Consider the following 27,115-nt stretch of genomic DNA (forward strand, 5'->3'; position numbering starts at 1 on the left):
AGGTACCACTATGGTAGGCAGTGAGCAGGGCAGGAGTTTCCAGTTACAGCTCCACTGTATGAATTCACTGCTGTGACGACGGGTGAGCAATCCTAGAATGGTAATTTCTCACTTTATGCCCCACTGGCAAGGAAAGAAACCACATTTGATGAATTTGTTATCCTAATGAACATGGAATAATTGAAATGGGGACTAAGAAAACTTGGAATATGTCAATTACGTATTCACAGGTAGCCGTAAATTTCAGAGTGGAAATATATTCAATTCTGACTTCAATTTTTTTTCCTACTTATTTCTATCTTCTACTACCTTGATTTTTGTTTTTACAGTCAAAATTGTCAGCTTGTGGGGCGACTGGGTGGCTCAGTGGGTTAAGTGTGTCTGCCTTCAGCTCAGGTCACGATCCTGTGATGGAGCCTCACATCAGGCTCCCTGCTCAGCAGGGAGTTTGCTTCTCCCTCTGCCTTTGCCCCCTGCTCATGCTCTCTATCTCAAATAAAATCTTAAAAAAAAAAAAATTGTCAGCTTGAACAAGTCTTTACAGATAACCAAAAAAGGCAAGTAAGCCACACACAAGGTTTCCAAGCGTCTGTTTTGGGAGCTCAAGCACTCTGGAAGCAGCCTCATGAGCTACTTGCTGGCCAGTGGAGGAGCTGCAGTGACTCGCATTTGTGAAAAGCTAATTTACACGTGGAAAGTGCAGTGATTTAAGGAGCGTTGTGCCAAGGGGTTGGGGAGGAGGCAGTGACCAAGAGTCACCTGCAGCTCCTAAAATTTCTAAATGTTAGTTGGGACTGTCGGGCAGTTGGTTCAGTTAGAGGGACGAATCAGGAAGAACCCGAGGCCCATGTGAGTCCCCAGCCAAGGACAGAGGAGCCGCACCAGAATCCCTATGGGGCTCAAGATGTGCCTTTCCCTCAACTATCTCAACTAAACAATCTCAAGCACGCCACAACTCAAGACGTGAGTTGGCAAAGACATTCAACCAACTCAAAGCAAATGAAAACAAAGAGGAGTCAAGAAGCTGTGATTAGGCTGTAGAATGAGACTGAGGAACTGTGGGAGAACAGGTACAGAACAGAATGGAAAAGTTAATGTTTATCATTAACAGAGGGTGGGGGCTGGGGGAGACAAGTGTTCATAGCAAGGGGTTAGAAGATTCTATCAACAGCTGAAAACTATATATTTTCAATGATTACAATTTCCAAGTTTTCCCTCATTTTTTTCTTGACTTTGGAAGAATCATCTGGTAATTTCTTATTTTGAGAAAATATTTATCAAGTTCACCGATTATTTTAGTTTCACTTCGGTTTATCCTGTCCAAGTAAAATGAAATCTCGTACTTATTTAAAGGGTAACAGAATATGGCACCCATTTTATTTTGTATCCTTTTAATCCTTCTCATTCTCTTACTACAGAAACCCATAGATGTCTAGAATGATGTGTGGCAAATATTAATGATGGTTATTTCTGAGTGATAGTATTCTGAATGATTTTTATTCATTTTTCCGGTGTCACTTTTTAAAGAAAACCTTTATTATTTTTACGAAACCAATAAAAATCATGACTCTTTCAAGTCAACAAATGTAGAACGAAGGTATTTTCTGTTTGTCTCCATATTCCAAAACAAATCACATGTCCTTAACTGCAGAGGATAAGTAAAAAATCTTGGAAATATGGTAAAGAACGAATTAAGAGTCAGATAATTTAAAAACTGCTGAGGTTAAACAGCTAAAATTTCAGGGAGTTAAAATCCTCTCTTTTTGTTGGGCTATATTTTGCTGTCTTCCTAACAGCAGATTTATGCCAAATATTATTCAAATTAATTCTTCCCAACCTTAATATAAATGTTTCAAGCACTCATTCATGTTTTATGCATAAACCTCCCTTCTTTAAAACTAAGTCTTTGAATATGAAACCCCAGAGAGTCCAAATTTTAAAAAAGAACACGGTCAAAGCAATCCCAATAGCTTAATCAGCTTTCCATTTAGCACGCTCACTTCCTCTCTGGGAGGGTGTAGACTTAATATGAGAATCCCTCATGAAGAGACTGAAAGGCTGGATGAACACACCAGTTTCGGGAGCCTTTCACTGATCATTCATCTGCCAGTTAAAATGGCAATAACCCAGAAAGCAGAAAATAAATTCTCCATCAGTTTTAGTTTACAATCAAGGTGGAATTTGCTAGAGAGATAAAAATGAGTGTTCTACCTCTTCAAAGAATGTTTTTGTAACAGTGGAAAAAAATTTTTAAAGAGTCTACAATTACTAGGTAATCTGTGAGAGTGAGAGTGAGAGAGAGAGAAAGACAACAAAACCCAGCTATCCCAATGACGGAATCTGTTTTAAAATGCTACACTGTAATGCAGCTGCTCGGTGGAAGAAAAGCCTGTGACCTCTGGGGCTCCCGAAATGGTGTATTACCGATTTAATTCATTTGTCTGATTGCCTCCTTAAGTCCTTCTTCAAATATAAGCCTAAATATTACGTTATCTAGCAGACTTTTCCCTGGGCTCCCAAAGTCTGGGTGCCATGACCTACGCATGTGGTCCCAGAACTCTGCACGCTCGTGTTTCTCCTAATACCGCCCACATACATTCACAATGGCCCGGCTGACCTTGACTGACCTTGACTGACCACCCCGCCCCCCCCCTCCATCCTCTAAGCCTTGAGGGCAGAGATCCTAACTGGCTTCCTCTGCAGCGCTGGTATCTTGCCCAGCTCTGGGGATATCATATACTCAATAAATGATTGCTGATTACTGTTGACAAATCCATTACAAGGTCAAGACTATTATTCTAAGGAGGAAATTTCTGAAAACATGAGGACTTAAGCTGCTTAATGAGGGCAGATGTACAAATGATCAAATTAGAGGCGCCTGGGTGGCTCAGTCATTAAGTGTCTGCCTTCGGCTCAGGTCATGATCCCAGGGTCCTGGGATGGAGCCCCACATCAGACTCCCTGCTTGGCGGGAAGCCTGTTTCTCCCTCTCCCACTCCCCCTGCTTGTGTTCCTGCTCTCGCTGTCTCTCCGTCAAATAAATAAAATCTTAAAAAAAAAAAAAAAGATCAAGTTATTTCCTTTGAACCATTTTCAACATTGAACCACTTTTCCAGGGGTGGGGGCTAACAATTCTGATCCTGCCAAGGACTCAGGATATCTGGTCGCCCTAGCCCAGCCTTACCAAAAGGGGAGATGAAGAGAAAAAGCACAATTACAGGAGAAATTTAATACATGCTTAAAAGAATCCAACACTTCACTTGGAATAAAGATTAATTCTAGCTCCAAAAGGAGAAAATTAATGATCTAAAGCCACACTGCATAACTGAGGACATTCTGCTATCATCTGTGATAATGGTGGAAAACAGAACTTGGCAAATGGCATCTGGAAGGACAAGCTTTAATTTGTTTTTTAGTACATTTGGAACTTGTACTGCATGTTGACTACATATCCCAGATTTTCCAGCATGGGCAAAATTCAGATATTATGTCTTAGTGTTCATATAAACCATTAAAATGCCCTTTAAATACAAACAGCATATAAACTACATCTCATAAGTTGTCTCTTATATGTCTAGAAGGGGTGTGAAAATCATTTATCCATTATCCTTTATTTTTAGGTTGAAAAATATGGCCACTGTTATCCAGGGAATGTTTCTGCTTTCAACTTATATATCTAGAACACAATAAACTATAAATCAATGCCACCCAAATGTGAAATTCTAAGTGTGATGTGGATATTTCAAAAGTCTACTGAGGGGCACCTGTGTGGCTCAGTTGGTTAAGCATTTGCCTTCAGCTCAGCTCATGATCTCGGGGTCCTGGGATCAAGTCCCGCATGGGGCTCCCTGCTCAGCGGGGAGTCTGCTTCTCCCTCTCCCTCTGTCTGCCACTCCCCCTGCTTGTGCTCTCTGTCAAATAAATAAAATCTTAAAAAAAAAAAAGTCTACCTGATTAACCCATCACAGTAAAAGTAATTTATTGATTTTTTTTTTTTTTAGAGATTTTATTTATTTGACAGAGAGAGAGACAGCGAGAGCAGGAACACAAGCAGGGGGAGTGGGAGAGGGAGAAGCAGGCCTCCCGCCGAGCAGGGAGCCCGATGTGGGACTCGATCCCAGGACCCTGGGATCATGACCTGAGCCGAAGGCAGACGCTTAACGACTGAGCTACCCAGGTGCCCTATTGATGTTTAAGTAATAGGAGCTTAGGGGGGAAAAAAAGAATCCAAATTGGCAATTCAGTTAAGCATAACAAGCACATATTGAATACCTACCCCCATACTACTTAAGACCATGGCCCTGAGGTCAAGGGAACCTTGGGAACCCAGCCTGTAACCTCTCCTTTGCCTATTACTGGATTAGCTTAAAACTACTGGCACTCAACTTTCTCAGCACATAGTCATGCCTCACTTCAGTATTTCCATTAGAGAGGAATTAGAGATGTCCTAACAATCTAGAGATTAGCGAAGATTTTCTTTTTCTACAAAGTTTAAAAACCATGGGATAGGAGACAGGCACAAAACAGTGCGAGGAGGCCTTGAGGAAGGAACAAGGAGTGATCTTCCCAGGCTTCTCTCCTGTCCACATTGAGGCGGAAAGCATTAAGATGTTCCCAGTTTTGGGGCCTGGTAGATTATTGGTTATAGCTTACCTCAAAGCCAGCCATGAGCAGAAGGAGGGCACAGGGGACAAAGACCCTATTCTCAAACACTGTCAGTACTGGTGGAGGAAGGGAACGGTAGGGAGCCCCCCACTCAGCGTGTGCCGGCATCACCCCTTCCAAGGAGAAACAATCACCAGACTTCAGCTATGTCTGTACCACCGACTAGGCACCTGCATACGTTAAAACTAGGATCGAGGCTTCTACAAGGCGACATGTCAGTGGGTGTGCACACGGAGGGCCCAGATGAACTAGGAAAGCACCTGCTAGTCTTACGAAAATGAGAAAGGCAGAAGCTCAGAAACACTCCTCTCACGTCGTTCTGGAAAGGGCACGAACACCAGGTGGCAAAGTCTTCTCAAAGGGTGCTGTTAGCTACCCCGCGTGACTGCACAGCAATCACGGAGGGGGAGGCAGGCAGTAGAAAAAACGGACTTGGATTTATATCCAGCGTTACTCTAAGAGCTTGCCACTTTTTTACATGATGAATAAGACCAAATCTTCTCATCGATGAGCACCGTTAGGTATCCATCCAAACAGATCATAGATCTCTACGTCAAAATGAAAAGAGTACAAACAGAACACTTAGCGGGCAGCAGAGAGAGTCAAGGAGGCAGACCCATAGCTGGGTAAGGCCCGGCGCTTGGGCTGGGATTCAGACAGCCTACAACCAAGCACACACCCCCACCAAGCACTTAGTGTAGCCCATGCTCATTAATGTTGGCTCGTGTTATTACGTGCTTGTAAAGCACCGTGGAGAAAGTAACTTGCCAGTCTGATCAACAAGACACCATGAGCCAGTGTCATTGGAAGGACATGAGCCAACAGCAGGGTGAAGGGAGACAAGAAAAATATTATACAAGAGGAGGTTTAATATCACTTCTTTTATAAAATACCTGCCTGCAAAGGGGCCATTTTAAGTTGATTTTGCTACCCAAAGTTTTTGCAAACCCTCCAGCATCGACCAAATTAATCCATCTTCATGATTCCTAAGGGTCTATTAGCCAAAAAATGTTTCACCTAAATACAGCAAACCTTTACATTTAGCTTCCGGTTGGAAGGAACCAGAGGGACTAGAGGCACAAGGAAGCAAAAAATCCAGAATGTAGGACATTCTGCAGGACAGATAACTAATTGATCAGGTCTCTTTATTAAGTCTAGAGTCATGAAAAGATCCTTTAAATGCTAGAACAAAAGATTCAAGGGAATGGACCACATGTGATGCATGGTCCTGGACTGGATCCTGATGTAGATAATCTGGGGGACGTTTGAGAAACCAGAAAGTGGGGTAGAAGATAAAGACAGGATAAACTCGTATTGACATGAAAGGGTGGCTAGTATTAACTTACATGTTACAAATAGTAAATCAGCATAGCTCATTTAATAGAAGTGCACACATGCACACACAAACACCTAGGTGGATAAATAGTAAGGAATTAACTACTAATTTTTGGAAGGTCAATATACAATGTTGTTGTTGTTGGTTTATGTTTTTTTCTGAGATGTACATGACTGATTTTATAGTAACAACAACAGATTATCTTTAATTTAAAAAAGACCTGATTCTAAAACAAGGTACAAGGACGTAAGGTAAAAATTCATGGGGGAAAATAGCAGGTATGATCAGCAGAACTGGGTCTTCCTAATGCTGGGGATGCTCACTGCCATCTAGCCATGTATTCAGTGTGGGAAACACACACACCTCTGTGGGGTGGGGTCCAGGTAAGAGAGGAAACATTTTAAAAACAGTGTGATCGGGGCGCCTGGGTGGCTCAGTCGGTTAAGCGTCTGCCTTCGGCTCAGGTCATGATCCCAGAGTCCTGGGATCGAGCCCCGCATCGAGCCCCGCATCGGGCTCCCTGCTCGGCGGGAAGCCTGCTTCTCCTTCTCCCACTCCCCCTGCTTGTGTTCCCTCTCTCGCTGTGTCTCTCTCTGTCAAATAAATAAATAAAATCTTTAAAAAAAAAAAAACAACAAAAAAAAACCCAGTGTGATCACTTCTGTCCAGCAGGCCACTCCGTGCATAGATGTCCCCTGTGGGGTTCTCCACGCGAGGCCCACAGACTCCTAGAAGATTCATACATCCTGAGGTCAGCACCCAGAATCTGTGGCGGAATAGCAAGGCATCTACCTAAAGAAGGTGAGAACCAGTGCCCTAAAATGTTAGCTATGTAGCATTTTATAGTGGGTTCTCGAAAATGCTCTTTCAATTCCAAAAGATCTGAGAGAGGAAGAAGGCTGGGTCAGGTGGTTGGACCCTCTACTCAAACACACTCCTCTGCTCCTGAGTGAAGCCATCACTGTCCCCAGCTCCTCGCAGCACCAGGAGGGCAGAAGGCACAAGATCTCACTTTCAGGATAAGTTCCTCAGTGGCCCACAGAGCCCGGACACTACCACCGGTGGGGACACATGGGGGACACACGGGGGATCACAGGGCCTCAGGTCCCCGCCCCAAGGTGCACTGGGACTTCACCCTTTCTTGATCTCAGTCCTTAGCATTCCTCAAAGAATCAGCGTGAACTAGAGAGCCCCGATTTGATGGGATACATTACCTACCCGGACAGCAAAAGGCCAGAAGTTTGGGAAAGCGCATCTTAGAAAGAAGCCAACTCAGAGGTGAGGGAGGGAAAGGACTCTGGCTTCTCTTTCAAAGTTTCAGTTCGGAGGGTTATTTCTGAGCACCATGCTGGAACCCCCGAAGTGCCAGGAATTCAGTAAGTAAACTACTGTAGTTAACGAGCGCTGTATGTCTCCTACTAAAGATGGACTCCATGGACCTGGATCCATAGACGACACAGCAACGGGGAGGTCTGGGCTGCCATCTGCGGGGAACAGTTGTGTGGTTATCACACCAACGCTGGCCAGACTCCCAGCGACATCAAATCTGACAGGTACAGCGCGATCACACTCAGCAAAGTCACGGGGGGACTGACCTTCCATCCGCTCACAAATCAGGTCCAAAGGCCTACGCCTTTCTTAGAGGCCAGGGTCTGCACCTTGCTCCCACTGCAAGAAGTCCTGTCCTCCCAGCAGGACAGGTCGGGCTGCGCGCGTCCTGAGAGGTGGACCCTGCTCCTACGGAGCCTGGGCTTGGGGAGGGCTAAGCCAGGACAGGAAGCCCAGCGTCGGAAGAGAGCCCGCCACCCACACTGCTGCCAACTCCATGTGCCTTCACGAGGCAGTGGGTTGCACCCCACTGGACTATGCCTTTACTTCGACGCTCCTTAAAGGTAAGCATGTTTTAGAGGGCGCTACACACATTGCTATGTAAATTTTCCTGACTGTGACGACTGGGAATGGTCTTTCCCTTCCACTTCACTGCCCAGGCGTATGGGGTCCTGCGAACAGAAAATACCGCAACTGTCACATTCCCCAAATCCTCTGAGGAAGTGCGGTAAGAGATGGACAGGCGTGCCCTCAAAGGCCTGAGGGGAATGACTGCCAAGTGGGGGAGGGGGGTAAGAGGGTAACGGACAAAACAAAATAAATATCATGACATCAAACAAAACAAAAGGAGAGTTTATCTCTGATGCGTTGGAAAAGAGGTAAGACAGTACAAAACTTAAGAGCATTTGTTGAGTGAGAGAACTGTAAGCTTGATTGCCCATCAACTTCAATATTGAAAACGCTGAGTAGAAGATTAAGACAAGGTGACAAAAGCTTTCAAAAAGTCAGATATCAGGAGTTTGGATAGCTCTCCGGGATCTTCTGATTGTTTGAATTCAAATATACTACAGCTCCGTAGCTGGGCCACCTGGATGTCCCCCAGGAGGTGGGAAACACCAGCCCAGGGCGGGCTTCAGGGCCTCGGCCGGCCGTGAGGGCTTGGGCGCTGCTGTTCTTCCAGTCCCGGCACAAAACGAGCTCCAGGGAGCCTCCCGGGGCACTGGCTCTGGTGGTTGTTGGACCCTGGTTCCTTCAATTCTCCCAGAAGGCCTCGCTGCAAGACCTTTCCAGATTTTTTGGTACGATTTATGCTGCTTCCTTAGCATTTACACGGAGCTCGAGAGACCCGAGGGGAAGCGTGTCTGGTGACCTTTCCGATACTCAAGCCGCATACATACCTCGTCTCCGTGCATGTTGGCCACGTATTTGAACTCTGGAATCCCAATTCTGTGCTCCTTTGGGAAGCGCCCCACGACAAGAACCCATAGGTTTCTGCCTTTACAGGGAAGAGAGAGAGAAAAATAAGTTGCGTTTGCAAATGACAGATGAACTCCAGGGAATGAGCAGAGAAAGCAAACTGCTGCTTCTCCCACCTGACTCGCGTCGCAGGACGACCGAAGCGCATAAGTAAGACTAACACCTCATGCTCAAAATGCTTAGTTCACTTCCAGCCCCAACCCCTTCAATTTAGCACAGGTATTTCACTTATTATTTCAGAATGTGATTTTTAAAAATTGAAGGCTGATTAGGCTACATGGGTCTGATTTTCCCAAAACGTTTATATACTTTACTCTGAGTTCCTAAGGCTTTATAGAAATGACCTTGCTAATTCACACAATTATACAAACTTAAATTATAGTTGATGGTTGACTGGGAGGGTGCCGTAATTCTCAGTTCAAAGAAAGGGAAAAAAGCAACAAGGAATAAAACATGGAACACAGAAGGGAGATTGTTTTTCAAGTACCAAATCCTGACTCTTGTATCAAACACCCACGAAACGGCTCCTTTGCAGTGAGTGTCCTTGATGTGCGCGAGTCCTCTCAAGTAAACCGGCAACCGCAACCCATCCTAACGACACCTCAAGGAGTACTTCTAAGTCCTACTCCTGCCGTGAGGAGCATGATTCAGGCGAGGAAGGGCAGAGACTAAAGATCGCTGAGGATTTGCTCTGTGTAGACATTACGGTTGGTACTCCGGTACAGCTTATCTCGGTAATCCCTTGTCATGACCCACCGAGATGGATTTTTAACAAAACTTTACAAATGAGAAAACTGATCTTCCAAACACTTAAGTAAGTTGCTTATGATCACACAGCCAGTAAGAGGCTGTGATTTGAGCCCCAGAGCCAAGACGTGATCTATTTGACTTCGATTCTAGGGCTCCTTCCACTAAAGCAAACTGCCCATCTCTCAGGAGGCTTGGTTTCCTAATCAGTAAAATGAAGAGGTCGCTTTCAGTTCTAAAATCATCTCTTTCAGTCATCAGCCTCTCTTAATACAAAGACTTTAAAATTAGAAATTGAAGAATATGTTCACAATCTATCACATACGTATAATGCTCAAATATCTGTGATATCTGAGCCTTCTGTGGAATTCAAGAGCCCAGGGAAGGAATTTAACAGCAGCTGATGGGCTAATGTGGAACAGGTTTCTGTGGAATTTCAGATCCAGTCCCTTACATCAGGGGTCCCACAGGCTGAGCACTCAGTTGGTATGAGGAATCCTGGAAGAAACAGATACTCAGCCTGTCTTTTTCACCATTCATTCTTAATTTATTGTAACAATATTTTAGGTACATTTTTCATGACAGGGTGATGCTTTAAATTTTGTTAACTGCAGGATGTCTCAGAAAATACCCACAAAATGCCGTTTATCTGACTGATGCCACCGACTAGAACAGAATCCTCACTCATTCATATATTCATTCAATTAGTACGACTATATCCAGCCATTTAGACATGTGATCAGACTGCACAGGTAAGTTACACTCTCTTAAAAAAAAAAACACAACTCACTGGGTGTAAAGATTTTATTTATTTGACAGTGAGAGACGTAGCGAGAGGAAACACAAGCAGGGGGCAGCGGGTGAGGGAGAAGCAGGCTTCCCACCGAGCAGGGAGCCCGATGTGGGGCTTGATCCCAGGACCCTGGGGCTATGACCTGAGCCGAAGGCAGACGCTTAACACAACTGAGCCACCCAGGCGCCCCACCCAGTGAGTTTCTGATCTAGTGGAGAATAGCAATGTGCAAACATAATTACACTAGACAGTGACATATACGGCCATAGAAGTGTATATAAGGTCCTGTTGTGCTTGTAGAATAAAAGAAATGGTTACTTCTTTCCAAGAAGGGGGATCACGAAAAGCTTTACGATCTAGGGGTTTATAGATGAATTCTGAACAGGGTTTTGAAGAATGATTCTAAGTTTGCCATGTGGACAAGTATAATCCATCCAGTGATTTCCCATCAGAACCATTTCATTAACCAGAACCTTCTATTCCCCTGTATGATTTCTCAGGTCATCTGGAACTTCAATTCTACAAAGTTAACATTTTCATGTGAGCAAGGAAGTTTTTTTTTTCTTTTTTTTAAGGCTGGGTGTGGAGCCTACTTAAAACAACAACAACAACAACAAAAAACAAGGGGCTTGAACTCACGACCCTGAGACCATGACCTGAGCAGAGATCAAGAGACGCTTAACCAACCGAGCCACCTAGGCGCCCCAAGGAAGAACTTTTTCTGAGCGAGCTAATAAACCTGGCTCTTTAGGTTTCCTTCTGCAGAATGCTTTTTTTGTAGCTATTAATGCTTTTAAAGCTAGAATAATCACAGATTTGTACAGATTATGATTTAGTCCCCTCACAGGCAAGGGGGGGTGGGATTCAAAATCATCGGAACATAATATTTAGCAATTGTTTTAACAGTGTAACAACCAATTTGCAACAGCCGGCCTGTTACATAAGGATAGGACATAAGACAACAAAACCTGACTTGACAATGGAGATCAAAAGATCCAATCTTAATTGGCTTAAGGAAGGAGGGAGATCAATAAAACCTGAGTGAAGAAGTACTTTATGGGTAGCTCAATCTCAATTTTAGCATGAATGGCCCCTAAATGAACTGCAAGATGAGAAATTTACCTCGAATAACCTCAATGGCACAAAGTTTGAGAATGAAAACCAACCAATAATCCTAGAAGATATTTACGCAATGCTTTTGGAATGACAAGCTTCTTGAAGGGTTTTAACCCCCCTTTCCAGACACTGGCCATCTCTGGCTTAGACCAAAGTACATGCACAAAGGACAAACTACTTTTCACAGTATGACTGCCAAGGTCAGGGTAATTTAAACAAGATTTTTTTTTTTTTTCCCTATCAAGGTTGGAAAGGCTACCTTTATTGCCCCTTTCTAATAGCAGGTATGCTGAAGAGTTCTGGAACGCTTGGCCTCTTTCTCTTCACTACAAATCAAAGAAACCTGGATTCCAAATATTTTGATATCTATATTATATTCAGGAACTTGGAGCTTGACACAGTCCCAGGGATATGACACAGGTGCCCGACTGGGTTTGTTCAGAAGATCAGGAAAACTTTACAAATTTAGAAGGATTCACAAAGATCCAAAGACAAGAAAGCAGGCAAAAAGTGCCACGAAATACTTTAGGAATTCAGGAGAAAGCCTGAAAGGATGGCGAAGTGCGGAAAACTAAGTATAGCTTCAACAGGTAGAAATGGGAGAAGTGTCATGCCCACATCAGAATCACCTGGATCCTCGTAAAAATGCCAACCCCTGAGCCCCATCTGCTGAATCAAACTGTAGGGGTAAAGCTCAAAACCTGCATTTAACAGGCTCCCTTGGTGATTCTGAGGCCCATTAAAATTTGAAAGCTTGCTGAGGCTGAGGCAGTGAACATCCAGATAGATCTGGGAGGCACTTGGTTTTTAGGTAAAACCGTCTCATTTTACATAGAATCATGAGCACACTTCTATGTTAACAAATATACTTCTATTTTACTACCTGAATACATTACCACTAGTTCAATCTCTGCTCTTTTGTTAGATGTTCAAAAATAAGTTTTATGGGGCGCCTGGGTGGCTCAGATGGTTAAGCGTCTGCCTTCGGCTCAGGTCATGATCCCAGGGTCCTGGGATCGAGTCCCGCATCGGGCTCCCTGCTCCTTGGGAGCCTGCTTCTCCCTCTGCTTCTCTTTCTCTCTCTCTCTCTCTCTCTGTCTTTGAAGAATAAATAAATAAAATCTTTAAAAAAAAACAAAAATAAGTTTTATGTGAACTACAGCATATCCACCAAAATTACATACAGAATTTCGAAATCAGAATACAAAATTATATTAACTCCAGCCATGTAAAAACAGATTGTTCACTTAAAAGTACCATGGAGGGAAACTGCTCCATGGCATATAAAGCCTTAAATTAACAGATGGGTCTACAAGAGTCGACAGTGACACACTGTGAGTGGTAAGAGCTTGAGTGACAGGGTGATAAAAATCAAAAAACTTTTTTCCCCACGTCCCTATCTTTCCAGTTTTTAAAAAATAAAACACCAAATTCTATCATTCATGAAGTACAGATCCTCTGCACCAGACCCCAGCCTAGGCACATTGTTACTTGACCTGCACAACACCTCCACGTGATGGGCGGTACCCACGACTTCCTGTCGACGAAATGGATTCAAGTGGCAGAACCAGGGTCCACACCCAGGTAGGTCTGTCTGATTCTAAAATCTGTATTCTTCTGATGATGCCAGGCTGCCTTAATCTCCCTGAAAGTACTAGATAGGCCAGAGCCAACGTCCCCCTGGGGGAAATGTTCCCAGGCAGTTCTCGCAATCTTGCGTTGCTATGGTTCACACCTGGAACAGGATCCAGGTGCCACCTGGCTACGACCAATGGATCCAGGACAAGAGCCCCAACTGGAGGGCTGGCTACCCTGTCAGGCTCTCTCTGCTCTGAGGGTTTCAGACTCTGCCTGGGTGGCCTGGTCACCGGGGCAGAGCTGCTGTGATGAGGAGGCACATTCCGGTTTTTCACGAGGCTTGTTTGTATGTATTCTATGAGCTCTGGTATCCAGGGGGATGAATCAGCGGCTGGTTTCCCAGCCTCCACAGTGCTCTGCGTATCCCTACAATCACCCCGAGCTAAGTCAGAGCCTGAGAGAGCTTGCCCGAGTGTCCTCATATATAAGTGGGAATAACAGCTTCATGGGCAAGGCTGTTGTAAGGCTGATGAATTCCACCCTCCTTCCCTAAGGATGAGTCAAAGATCTGACACCACACCTTCGATTTCACTTGTGCACGTTCCCATTACCACACACACACACAGCTCGGCACACAGAGCTCAGCCCTACATTAAATAATGGGCGAGGTGAATACAGCACATCACTTGAGTCAGGTTAAACACTTGGCCTCCAAGTTCACATGGCCTCTGGCTTTGAAGTGGAGGAAAAGAGGTTCCTGCTAAGTGGCTCATTAAAAACCACACACACACACACACACACAAACAGCAGCAAACAAACAGGGACAGAAAGCATGGGCCAAGGTTTCCAGATTGGCTATGCTTGCACAGTAGCATCATTCCTAGCTCAGAGCCTTTTCTGTATATCCACTTAATCCCGACAACCACAAGTGGGAGGCACGAGGATGCTCCTTTCAGCCAGGTGGGCACAGTCTTAGGTAGCCTCAGAAGGCCATCATTCTCAAAGCGCGGTCTCGGGACCAGCAACATCAGCGTCACCTGGGACCTAGTGAAATATGCACTTTCTCAGGCTCTACCCCAGATGTGCTGAATCAGAAACTGAGAGTGAGGACCAGCAGTCCCTGTTTTAATAAGAACCCAGGGGATTCTCATGCACACTGAAGTTTAAAAACTGCTGTAACAAGAGCTGGAGGTAGGGGTATTAAAAATTTCTGTAGTAGAGTTTAGCTTCTCCTGTTTGATATCCTTCTGTAACCAATCCACCCCAAACGATCCTTCCCTCCACTGAACGTTCATCATTCTTATCGCTGATAACCAGTGTGTGTTTTCAGACAGGGGCTCTCAGAACGCTAAAATTTTGTGGGGATGACCCAGAGGTGAGGAAAGTTTAAACACTTTGCTTTAAAATTACTCAGAATCTGCTCTACTTCTCCCTCTCCGTCTGCCCCTCGCCCTGCTCGTGTGCACGCTCTAAAAATCAATCAATCAGGGATACCCGGGTGGCTCAGTCGGTTAAGCATCTGCCTTTGGCTCAGGTCATGATCCCAGGGTCCTGAGATCAAGCCCCACATGGGGCTCCCTGCTTCTCCCTCTGTCTGCAGCTCCTCCTGCTTGTGCTCTCTCTGTCAAATAAATAAAAATCTTTAAAAAAATAAAAATCGATCAATCTTTAAAACTACTCATGTGGGGGGATGCCTGGGTGGCTCAGTCGTTAAGCATCTGCCTTCGGCTCAGGTCATGATCCCAGGGTCCTGGGATCGAGCCCCACGTCGGGCTCCATGCTCAGTGAGGAGCCGGCTTCTCCCTCTCCCTCTACTGCTCCCCCTGCTTGTGCTCTTTCTCTCTCTCTCACAAATAAATAAATAAAAATCTTTAAAAATATATATATATATATATATATAAATAAATAAAACTACTCATGTGGCGGCACCTGGGTGGCTGAGTCAGTTAAGCAACTGACTCTTGGTTTCCACTTAGGTCATGATCTCAGGGTTGTGAGATCAAGCCCTTGAGTCAGGCTCCCTGCTGGGCATGGAGTCTGCTCTCTCTTCCTCTCCAACCCCCACACCCTCTCCCCCCGCCCCGGGGTGTGCTCTCAAAAAAAAAAAAAAGGTAGTATCATAGTAAGACATCACTGGCAAGGCCTACCTCTTCAAAATTTTTTCCCTGGATAATCTCATTATATGTGCCTGCATCATCAAATAGTATTTGTCTGTGGACAGACATGATTCCAGAGCTGAAATAATGCTTTGAGTTATAGAAGTGCAGAGTGGGACATGAATAGAGAAAAATGGAACACAAAAGGACCTAAATCCTTGTCATGTGGAAGTGGAGTGGGGCAGTCTCAAGCCAGGTAAACAGGCGAGGCCCCTTAAGGATGCAGTAAAACCCAGGCACAGGCAAAGTGGTAGCCCAGTTACCCGCTGGAACACGAGCCTGCCTGACTTGAGAAGCCAGGACCGGGGCAGCCGAGGCTTTGCTAACCCACGGCTAGGAGACCACACTGAAGGCCCACAGCCAGCACCGGAACCAGCAACTGCAGCCTGGATGGACTAAGGGCTCCTGGAGGCAACCAGACTCCTTTGTAAATCCCAGTATGGACTTAACAAAAATCAGACACATCTTCACTGTGAAAGCTACTACCCCGTACAGAGGCTTAGCCTTTCATTCTCCCATTTATTCGTTCACTAAATAGGTATTGAATGCCTAGCTTGAGTCTGGCATTTAGTCAGCTGAAACAATTGTAAATCACTGATTACACTGGCCTGAAAAATACTAATTTTCTATTTTTTAAAAAATATTTTGGAATGTCCCTTTTTAAGTAATCTCTACACCCAACATGGGGCTCAAACTCACGACCCTTCGATCAAGAGTCTCATGCTCTACTGAGCCAGCCAGGTGTCCCCTGATTTTCTGATTTCTGACATCACTTTCACTTGAAGGAAAAAAAAAAAGTCCAAATGAAGCACAATGTCTTACAAACTTTCCGTTATTTGGGGGGTTAATCAAATGTGAATCAAATCCCACGGCACCACTGCTTATCCTGCAGTAGCCCCCATGGCATTAAGATAGAACCCAAGCCCCTGAGCGTGGCATATCAGAACTCTCATGGTCTGTCCACTTTCTGCCTCAGCAGCCAGCCCCCAACCACAATCCCATACACCAGGCTCTAGCCATTCTTGATTACGTGTAGTCCCAGAAGGAGCCAACCATCCGCCTCCACCTTGATGCATGCCATTCCTTTTGCATGGATAGTCCTCTGTCCACCTGGTCAAAGCGGCCAACTTCCGCTGGACTTCTCAAGGCTCAACCAAGAGCCCTCTTCCATCCAACACTTTTCTTACCCTTCTCCTCCCTCGGTGCCATCCCTTGCCAGCCTGAGTTACTCTCCCTTTTGCACCTTCCTAGTACTTCTGCAACCCCTCTCCTAACACTTATCGAAACCGCAGGTGTTCCTGCAAGCAAGGGACAGTGTATCATTGTGCTCGCAGAATCTCGTACAATGCCTGGCACATACACAGATGATTGATACGTGATTGTTGAATGGATGGATGACTGGATAAATTAACAACTCAGGAAGTCCAGCTGGAGCTGGGGTCAACCCTGGTCCAGAGACTAGATGGAGTTTTCCGGTATTACGGAAAAGCCTGCAGCTAGTCTACAAAGTACCATTTGGGTAGAATCTGAAAAGGATCCAATTTTCTAGATTGCAATTCCAGAGTAGATGGACCTTCTTGGAGTATTACCATGGGAGAGTGCAGCTATCCAAACCAAACACCTGGCTTTGTGTTAGATTCTTCCAACATTATGGGGAGATAGGGTCTCATTTGCTTACACATTTGTCCCCATGCACGGCACTAATGTTTTGAAATGATACCTGGGAAATGTAGATGTTAGGTTCCATGTTATTTCTTCCTGAACAGGTGACATGGGGTAGGAGAAGAGGTTGGAGATTTCAGTTTCTAAATCAGGGATTCTTCTGATTGCTGAGAGGCATTTCCTTTTTTAATTGAAAAACAGGAAAAATTTGAAGATGCATTGAGTTGGGATAAATTCTTTTTTAATTTCAAAACTAGTCACAACTCCCAGAGAAGTAGAGAAGCTTGTCTAATTATTAACCAGCAACCCAAACAAGAGGATCCTAGAAAATCCCTCTGCCTTTCTGAGCTGGCAAGTCTACCTTCTCTGGTCCGCCCACTCTATTCCCAGATCAGATGCTGAGGAATTGGTTCCCCTTCCTCTAAAGATTTTCATTTTTGGGGCACCTGGCTGGCTCAGTTGGTTAAGTGACTGCCTTCCGCTCAGGTCATGATTCCAGGGTCCTGGGATCGAGCCCCGCATCAGGCTCCCTGCTAGGCGGGAAGCCTGCTTCTCCCTCTTCCACTCCCCACTGCTTGTGTTCCCTCTCTCTCTCGCTCTGTCAAATAAATAAAATCTTTAAAAAAAATTTCATTTTTAAGCTATAAATTACATGAAGTTTTAAAAAATCAAGTTTTACTAGTCATCATTCTCAGATCCCAACCACCATAATCTCCCTATGTTTCTTTCTAGTCTTTTTTTTTTTTCTTTTCTTTAATATAGAGACAGGAAACTTGTTTTTTAAATCCCCAAAGTGAAAATCTCTAGAGGCCTCATACTATAAAAAGCTGAGAACTTCCCTTTTCGGTCCCTCAGGAGAGAAGTTGAACATAACCAAATCATCCTTTTGAAGAAGAGTGCAGCAATCGGTAGCCAAGTTGAGTATTATCTTAAAATGCAAACAGTGCTTAAAGAGGCTTTTTAAATCTTCTTTTAAAAGATGCAATAATTATAGCTAGCACTACACATCTATTGTCCATTTGCAAGTTCTCTTTTAAGGTTTGTCAGGAGCATTCACATTCAGTGTTGATGTTCCAGTTCTTTCTCCCCAGTTGTTCTTATGAGTTCCTGTAGGTGTCACAGAGCTGTGATTTGTGATGAGGTCAATTCAGATCCATTTGACCCAGAAAAAGAGCGCACTGGAGGCTGGCTTATCCTTACTGCCTACTTATTGTTACTCTAAGAACTCATCTTTTCGTGGCAAGGAATAATGGCAATTAATTTACTAGTTTCCTCATAAGCTACCTGGGAGGATAGAACATTCTCTTTCCATCATCCCACTCCCTGAGCTTGTGCTCTAAAAGGCTTTCATTTGAGAGTAAAGCAGGCCAGAGTCCAGACAGAAGGATGTGGAGCTCCTGACAGCAGGAGCCCTGAAGCTGCCAACATGAGACGAGCTTCCTTCGAGGACTGGACCTAACCAAAAACCAGGGCATCTGATGGATTTGTGGGATTAACAAAGGTAGACTTCTCACTAGTACCACTGTTCTGAGATTTAAATCTCACAAAGGAATCAACTATTTAGTAAGGACATCAAAACCAGTATTTCTTTTTTTTTTATTTATAAATTTTATTTATTTATCTGAGACAGAGAGAATGAGAGAGACAGAGAGCACATGAGAGGGGGGAGGGTCAGAGGGAGAAGCAGGCTCCCTGCCGAGCAGGGAGCCTGATGCGGGACTCGATCCAGGGACTCCAGGATCATGACCTGAGCCGAAGGCAGTCGCTTAACCAACTGAGCCACCCAGGCGCCCCAAAACCAGTATTTCAGTGGCACACCATCTACCTCAAAACAGCATCTTGGATTTTTTTTTTTTTTAAGATTTTTATTTATTTAATTGAGGGGGAGAGAGCACATGCAGAGGGGAGGGGCAGAGGGAGAGCAGAGTCGCCAATAAGCAGGGAGCCCGATGCAGCACGGGACTCAGATCCCAGGACCCTGGGATCATGACCTGAGCCAAAGGTAGACGTTTCACCGACTGAACCACCCAGGTGCCCAGCATCTGGGATTTCTTAAAAGATACTCAGTATCCCTGCAGCGGTACTTTATGTACTGACGCAGGTTCTAGAATCAAATTGCCACGGTTTAACCCCCGGTTCTGCCACTTACTAGCCATGTGGTATTGGGCAAGTTGCTTCATCTCTCTGACTGAATCCGTTTTGTCATCTTTGTTACGGGATTAAGAGTACCCATGTCTCATGGGGCTGCTATCTCACTTAACCCCCACAAGCTTTACGAATAGTGCCAGAAACATGGTAAGCACACATCTGCTTGAGGGCCTCAAGTACGCAGAACTGGCTGATGACAAACTTTAGGCTCTAGCAGATGAAGCAGCAGTGAAGCAATTAAAGAAAATTTTCAAATACAAAGTGCCTATAACATATGGATAGAGACTTTCTGCCAGGAGTCAGCAGCAATGTATGTTCCAGAAGATCTGCAGATCAGATCAGCTCAGAAACACCAATACCCACTTAGGTTTTTTAAAAAATAGAAGCATGGACCCAGAAAGTAAAAGGGGCTATCTTGAGAAAACACGTCCTTCAAAATCTGTAAGCAAAACAAAAGGTCACAAACATTCCTATCACCAGACATCCAGTGAGTTTATTTTTTAAGTCCAGGCCTTGAATCTCATTCAGAATTCCCAGGACGAGATGCTGGAGGATGGCATTGAGCCTGGAGGTTGCACGCACACATGGCCAGAGGGCAGGACAGGAAACTGGTCACCTCAGCTAATTGTGCTGAATCATTAACCATAAACATGTCTTTCACATTTTCTTACACGGCTTATTGTCAAAGTGATTGAAGCCATCACACAGATTTTAACTATCTACAGTCTAATGAGGCTGGAAACCATGTTAAGATTTGCAGTCTGGAGGGACTCCAACTCATCACTGAAAGAGCACAACCCAAGAGCTTGTAGATAAGGAATTTGTTCATTAACGAGTGAGTCAATGACATAAAACTGGTTCAATATGAGCGGGTCAATGTCAACGAAAGGGAGGGGGGATGGTCCCAGATTACGAGACTAAAGAGACATTAACACTATATGCAACATGTGAGCCTTGACTGGATTCTAAGGAAAAACAAAAGTTATAAAAAGGCATTCTTGGGATCATTGGAGAACTTTAAAGTGGAGTATATTGTTCACTGAGTAGTATTTTTCTTGGTTTAATAATGGTGTGTTGTGGTAAGATAGGACCAAGTCATTTTTAGGTGATGCAAGCTGAAGTATTTAAGGATGATGTGGCAGGCTACTTAGCATTTCTAATAGTTCAGCAAAATCTATAGACAGAGCTCAGAGTGACAAAGCCATGTGGCAAAAGACTAACAACTGGGGTTCTACATGAAGACTGTGTGAATATTTATTTTACTATTTTTGCAATTTTTCTACAGGTTTGAAACATTTCAAAATAAAAAGCTGGGGAGAGGGGAGGTTTCAAAAAGGTAAAGGTAAAAAATCATGGCCTGATCCATTGGCTTCCGCAGCTTATAGAGATGAGACGCAGGATCAAGAAAGATCAGAGTTGTTCACCTGAATGGTGAGGCCATGAGGAAGGGAAGGGAGGCCCTTCCACAGGCTGCCTTTCCCCAGTGAAAACACAGGACTACCCTATAAAAGGAGTTAAGAAATTGCTATGTCAACTGTCTCAAACCAAAGCACATTAGCTTCTTATATCTCTAAGGATAATGAGAAAGAGAAATCATCCCCACATAAATGTGAATGTTAACTAAAGGACAAACTTTTTTTTAAATTTTTACTACAACCGGAAAACAAACCACAAAAAATATTTTTAAATCATATGATTTATGTGACCACTGACCCTTCAGATCACCAAGTCATTAAGCCAGAAAGGCCAAGTGACTAACATAGGATAAAAATAAGGAATCAGTAAAGCCTGGGTGTTGGGCAACTGAACCAGGACTCCTATCTCTTCCTCAAGACTGGACTTTGGATCAGGGGAAAAAAGGAATGTAAACGGTTGGAATTCTTCTCTCAGCCTCAATGTGATCACCATTCCCCTTCAGGCTTTAGTTGGAGAAGCAAAACTGTTCTGGGGGAGGAAGAGAGGGGAGGCAGGGACAGGGGCAGCAAAGTCTGAGAAAGAAGGGTCTGTCACCCAGCCCTACACAGACTCCAGAGAAGCCCTACTTTACCCCACGGATATCAGTGCAAGACCAGACGTCTGTGGCTTTCACGGACCCTTTCAATTTATCCTTTGACAAAAAAACAAACAACAAAAAAAACCCCACAGCATATATTTGCTGTCAACAAACTTGAGAAGCTACATGATAATCACTCAAGTGCTTTCAAAGAAGTGGTGAATATGAGATTTACATTTCTGTTTGTTCATTTTTAATACAGCCAAGAAGAATATGGGCATACTTTAACACTATCGTTCTAGGTGGTGCCTAGAACGATAAGCTGGTGCTAATTTCTTTTCTTCTTTTTTTAAGATTTCATTTTTGGGGTACCTGGGTGGCTAAGTCAGATAAGCATCTGACTTGGGCTCAGGTCATGATCTCGGGGTCCTGGGATGGAGCCCCACATCGGGCTCCCTGCTCAGTGGGGAGTCTGCTTCTCCCTCTCCTTCTGCTCCTCCCCCTGCTCAAGCTCTCTCTCTCCTTCTCTCAAATAAATAAATCTTTAAAAAGAATAAAAATATTTTATTTTTAAGTAATCTCAATACCCAATGTGGGGCCCGAACTCATGACCCCAAGATCAAGAGTGGTATGCTCCATGGACTGGGCCAGGGAGGCAGCCTAGCTGGTGCCAATTAATTTCTCTAACAAAGTAGCATGTTAAATTTGCTGTCCCTATTGTTGCAAAGTGGATACAAGTATAAACATTGACTTAAAAAGAACCAGTGCCCAGGCATTCACATCACTGCAACAGCCTACTTTCAGAAACTGTCAACACATTTCTCAAGCTTACAAAGCAATCCCCAATGGTGTTTTCAGCAGATCCACTCACAATGGTCACTCACTGAGGGGCATTATAGAGTGAGCTGCTTTAGTAGGAATTTCCATTCATTTTGGGCTTTTCCAGGGTTTCACTGAGAATTTGATTAGGATTACAAAGGAAGGGCGCCTGGGTGGCTCAGTTGGTTAAGCGACTGCCCTCGGCTCAGGTCATGATCCTGGAGTCCCGGGATCGAGTCCCGCATCGGGCTCCCTGCTCAGCAGGGAGTCTGCTTCTCCCTCTGACCCTCCCCACTCTCATGCTCTCTCTCTCTCTCTATCTCATTCTCTCTCTCAAATAAATAAATAAAATCTTAAAAAAAAAAGAAAAAAAATTTTAGGAAATCCTATCTGCTTAAAATACTGATGTTTTACATAATTTCCAAAATGTTTTCATACACTTCATCATATTACTTAATCCTCAGCAGACACCCCATGAGATAAGTAAGGCAGGTATTATTATCCTCATTTTACTGGTGAGGGAAGAGGCTAGGATACCTTGGATTGGAAGTGTTTTTTGTTTGTTTCACTCTGAGACTAATGTGTGTGTGTGGCGTGTATGTGGTAATTGTAGTGTGTATGAATGTGTGGTGTTTGGTATATGTGTGATGTGTGCGTGATGGGTGTGAGTGGTATCACTGTGGGGTGTGCACTGATACACCACACACATAGCGCACGCGCATTACATACACAACACACGAATACCACACATAGCGCACCAAACATATACTGCAAACACACAACACACACGCATCACACGTGACACTTCTACGTGAAAACACAACCACATAGCTCACGCGCTTAACATGCTTCTATACCACACACACACCACACTCACTGCAAAGACCACACACACATCACAAAACACACATGACACACAGAAGACCACCAATACACACATACCCCAAGCCACAAATACACCACATACACACACACACACCACTCATATACCACACATACAGTCCACGTACACAGAAACAACTTTTAAGTCACTTCTCCAACAGCGACATTCCACTTCTCAGACTCATCAATGAACGATGCCTTCTGGAACGTCCTGTGTTTATCTTCTGACTCTAGAAGCTTTGAGAAACTAACTGCTTATCATTCAAAATCAACATTACCTGGGGTATTCACCAAAAGAAAATATACTAATTCAAAAAGATAAATGCACCCTTAAGTTTATTGCAGTACTATTTACAGTAGTTAAGATACGGAAGCAACCCAAGCATCCGTCGACAGATAAATGGATAAAGAAGACGTGGTGTATCCACACACACACACACACAACTGAGTATTACTTACCATCAGAAAGAATGAGATCTGGCCATTTGTGACAACATAGATGGACCCAGAGAGTATTAAGCTAAGTGAAATAAGTCAGAGCAAGAGAAATATCGTATGATTTCACTTACATGTGAAATCTAAAAACAAAACAAACAAAAAGCAGAAACAGACCTATGAAATACAGAGAACTGATGGTTGCCAAGGTCGGGGGGGGGATGGGCAAAATGTGTGAAGGCGAGGGGGAGGTCAAGGCCGCTGGCTATGGAATGAACAGGTCCTGGGGATGAAGGGCAAAGCAGAGGGAATAGAGTCAGTGGTCCCGTAACAGCGCTATACGGGGACAGGTGGTGGCTGCACTTGGGGTGAGCGTAACACACAGACTTGTGGAGTCGGTATGTTGTACACCTGAAACTAATGTAACATTGTGTGCCAACTATACCTGAACTGAAAAAAAAGTTTTAAACCCCTTCCCCCCTCCGCCAAAAAAAAAAAACAAAGTCCACGTTATTTGCAAAGTAGGCCTATGCACACACAGAGAAACCAGCATTTATTTTTTGGCAGTTGCTAAGTTTCCCAGCTATTTCTCTGGCTGTGTATTTATAACCAGCTGATCATAAGTCTTTTCTAAGCTGAAGACCGTGGTCTTAACGATGCCACCTTGTCCTCGTAACCGCAGCTTTCACCCAATGTGCCTGAAGCAGCCACGCTGAGGGTTCAGGCTCTGCGCTACCTGCTGGAGTAGATCCAAGACCGCGTGGACTGTCCTAAGGTCAGGAAAGTCTCGCAGGCCCACCTCTTTGGCTTTATCAAACTGTATAATTATGCTAACATCTCAGGTCCGCTCCCACCTCAAAATGTGGGCTGAGAAATGGCCATTTCTGAGGAGCATGAGGAAACGCCGCTAATAAGCCACCTCAGTTTACTCACCCATTTAAGCACATCTTATCTTGGTCTTTGGTAGTTTATAAAATATTTAACAATTCATGCCCTGCCAATTTCACAAGGATATGAGGCAGCTTGGTCAGAGAGCACAGTGCTCACTGGCAAACTAATCTCAAGAAAGAGTGGGCCTAACAGACTCATGAAATAACGCTCCACATCGCTTGGCAGCAGGGAAATCCAAATCAAAACCACAAAGAGACACCACCTCACACCGGTCAGCATGGCTAACATGAACAACTCAGGAAATAGCAGATGTTAGCGAGGATGCAGAGAAAGGGGAACCCTCTTACGCTGTTGGTGGGAATGCAAGCTGGTGCAGCCACTCTGGAAAACAGTATGGAGGTTCCTCAGAAAGTTAAAAATAGACCTACCCTATGATCCAGTAATTGCACTATTAGGTATTTACCCAAAGGATACAAACAGTGATCCAAAGGGACACCTGCACCCCAATGTATATAGCAGCATTGTACACAATAGCAGAACTATGCAAAGAGCCCAGATGTCCATCAACAGATGAATGGGAAAAGACACACAATGGAATATTAGCCATCAAAAAGAATGAAATCTTACCATTTGCAATGACATAGATGGAACTACAGGGTATTATGTTAAGCGAAGTTAGAGAAAGACAAATATATTATCTCACTCACGTGGAATTTAAGAAACAAAACACATGAACATAGGGAAAGGGAAGAAAAAATAAAGTAAGATGAAAATAGAAAGGGAAGCAAACCATAAGAGATGCTAAAGTCTAGGAAACAAACAGGGTCGCGGGAGGGGAGGGGAGTGGGGGATGGGGTAACTGGGTGATGGACATTAAGTAGGGCACATGATGTAATGGGCACTTGGTATTATATAAAACTGATGAATCATTGAACTCTACCTCTGAAACTAATACACTATGTTAATTAAGCTGAATGTAAATAAAAAATTTTTTAAAAAGGAGGGCACTAGTCATGATGAGCACCGGGTGATGTATGGAAGTGATGAATCACTATACTGTACACCTGAAACTAATATTATACTGTATGTTAACTATTACTGGAATTAAAATAAAAACTTAAAAAAAATAAATTTATATGTACAAGCCCGATTAAAAAAAGTCCCAGAGCTTCTCATGGTCACTGATCACTTAAAAAAAAAAAAAAAAAAAAAAAGAGTGGGCCATATGGCATGTCCAAAGGCCTAGACTTGATTTCATGCACATAAATGCATGATGCAAGCCAAGCCTCTCAAAAGGCACCTACAGGGCGCCTGGGTGGCTCAGTTGGTTAAGCGACTGCCTTCGGCTCAGGTCATGATCCCAGGGTCCTGGGATCGAGCCCCGCATCGGGCTCCCGGCTCAGCGGGAGCCTGCTTCTCCTTCTGACCCTCTCCCCTCTCATGCTGTTTCTCTCCTGCTCACTCTCTAATAAATAAATAAATAATCTTTAAAAAAAAAAAAAAGGCACCTACATTTCCATGGGCTGTGACACAGGAACCTGAGTGAAAAGTCTCAATAATTATAAGGAGCCATTTCACAGACACTTTTTGACTATATTAGACACACTCTTAAAAGAAACAAAAAAACCCCAAACATATCTCTAGACTACCTGCAGCAGAATTATGTGGGGTTTTTGTTAAAACTGCAAACTCTCAGGCCCCACCCAGAATGGCAATCTCTAGATATAAGTTCAGGAGTTTGCATTTTTCACAATACCTCAGCTGACTAGAATACACACCAACCAACCAACCTCCTTAGTGAAATACAACAGACACACAGAAAATTGGATTGTAGAAACTGAACCCACAGTTGTGTAGCTAGGACCCTAGAAGCACCTGTGTGCCTACTTCCAGACACTGGCCCCTGTTGCGGGCTCACGCATCTGTTGTGTTAGACCTGTAAACCATTCGTTCTCTGGGCTGCATAGTATTTCATCGTGTGATGCAAACCAAATGGAGAACCACTGCCTTCCAGAATGAAGCATAAATAGAACTTCTCTCTGCGTGGATCAACCACATCTTGTATCTGAGGGCACTCCTCTCCCCCTTTTTTTTTTTTTTTTTTAAACCACGAGGCTGAACTTTGCCAGGCACTACAGAACTCACACAGGAACGGACACCAGAGGGCTGCTCTGGGGTGCAGGTGGGCTACAGGGGCAGCTGCTGTTCAGCTGGGAGGGGGCCCCTTCCGGGGCGGCCTGAGAACCACAGACACGTGGGACACAGGTTCCTCAGCTCGGCCTCCGGGGAACTCACAGGAGTGTAGTTCCCTCTCCTGGTGGCTGCATTTGCGGACACAGCCAATGTGGAGACAGTATCAGCACAGGGCTTATGCTTACCTGGAGCCAGACGACCTGGGTCCCCGCTGTGATTCTGCTACTTCTTGTGTGACCCTGGGCACCCAATTTAAGTCCTTGGAGTCTGAATTTCCTGCTGTGTCAAAGACGGCTTATAACTGTACCGCATCGGGCTGCTAGAAGGAGTAAATGAGCTGACCTTCGAGAAGCACTTGGCAAGCAATCCTGTGTGTTTGATGAAAGAACTGGTATTTCTAAGTGCGCTGGCGTATGACACACGGTACAGGGTTGTATGGCTCTCAATGCCGAAAGAAAGGTACTGAGGGGATTCTGAATGGATTGGCCCAGATGAGCTCCCACTACCAGCCCTCTTTTTTAAATTTTTTATTATGTTAATCACCATACATTACATCATTAGTTTTTTTTTTTAAGATTTTATTTATTTATTTGACAGAGAGAGACACAGCGAGAGAGGGAACACAAGCAGGGGGAGCGGGAGAGGGAGAAGCAGGCTTCCCGCGGAGCAGGGAGCCCAATGCGGGGTTCGATCCCAGGACCCTGGGATCATGACCCGAGCCGAAGGCAGACGCTTAACGACTGAGCCACCCAGGCGCCCCTACATCATTAGTTTTTGGTGTAGTGTTCCATGATTCATTGTGTGTTAACACCCAGTGCTCCATGCAGAACGTGCCCTCCTTAATACCCATCACCAGGCTAACCCATCCTCCCACCCCCCTCCCCTCTAGAACCCTC

General features: G+C 44.4%; 1 protein-coding gene across 2 annotated transcripts in view; it reads right to left on the minus strand.

Moving 5' to 3' along the window:
• Window positions 1–27,115, minus strand: part of CPM (carboxypeptidase M) — a 69,991-nt gene that overhangs the window by 19,698 nt on the left and 23,178 nt on the right. For both annotated transcript variants that reach the window (XM_081822043.1, XM_081822044.1), the window contains exon 3: window positions 8,728–8,825. In XM_081822043.1, the coding sequence (XP_081678169.1) occupies window positions 8,728–8,825 (98 nt within the window). The remainder of the gene's footprint in view (window positions 1–8,727; window positions 8,826–27,115) is intronic.

This window comes from Leptonychotes weddellii, chromosome 5 (assembly GCF_054177405.1).
Source record: "Leptonychotes weddellii isolate Sample4059 chromosome 5, ASM5417740v2, whole genome shotgun sequence".
Taxonomy (NCBI): domain Eukaryota; kingdom Metazoa; phylum Chordata; class Mammalia; order Carnivora; family Phocidae; genus Leptonychotes; species Leptonychotes weddellii.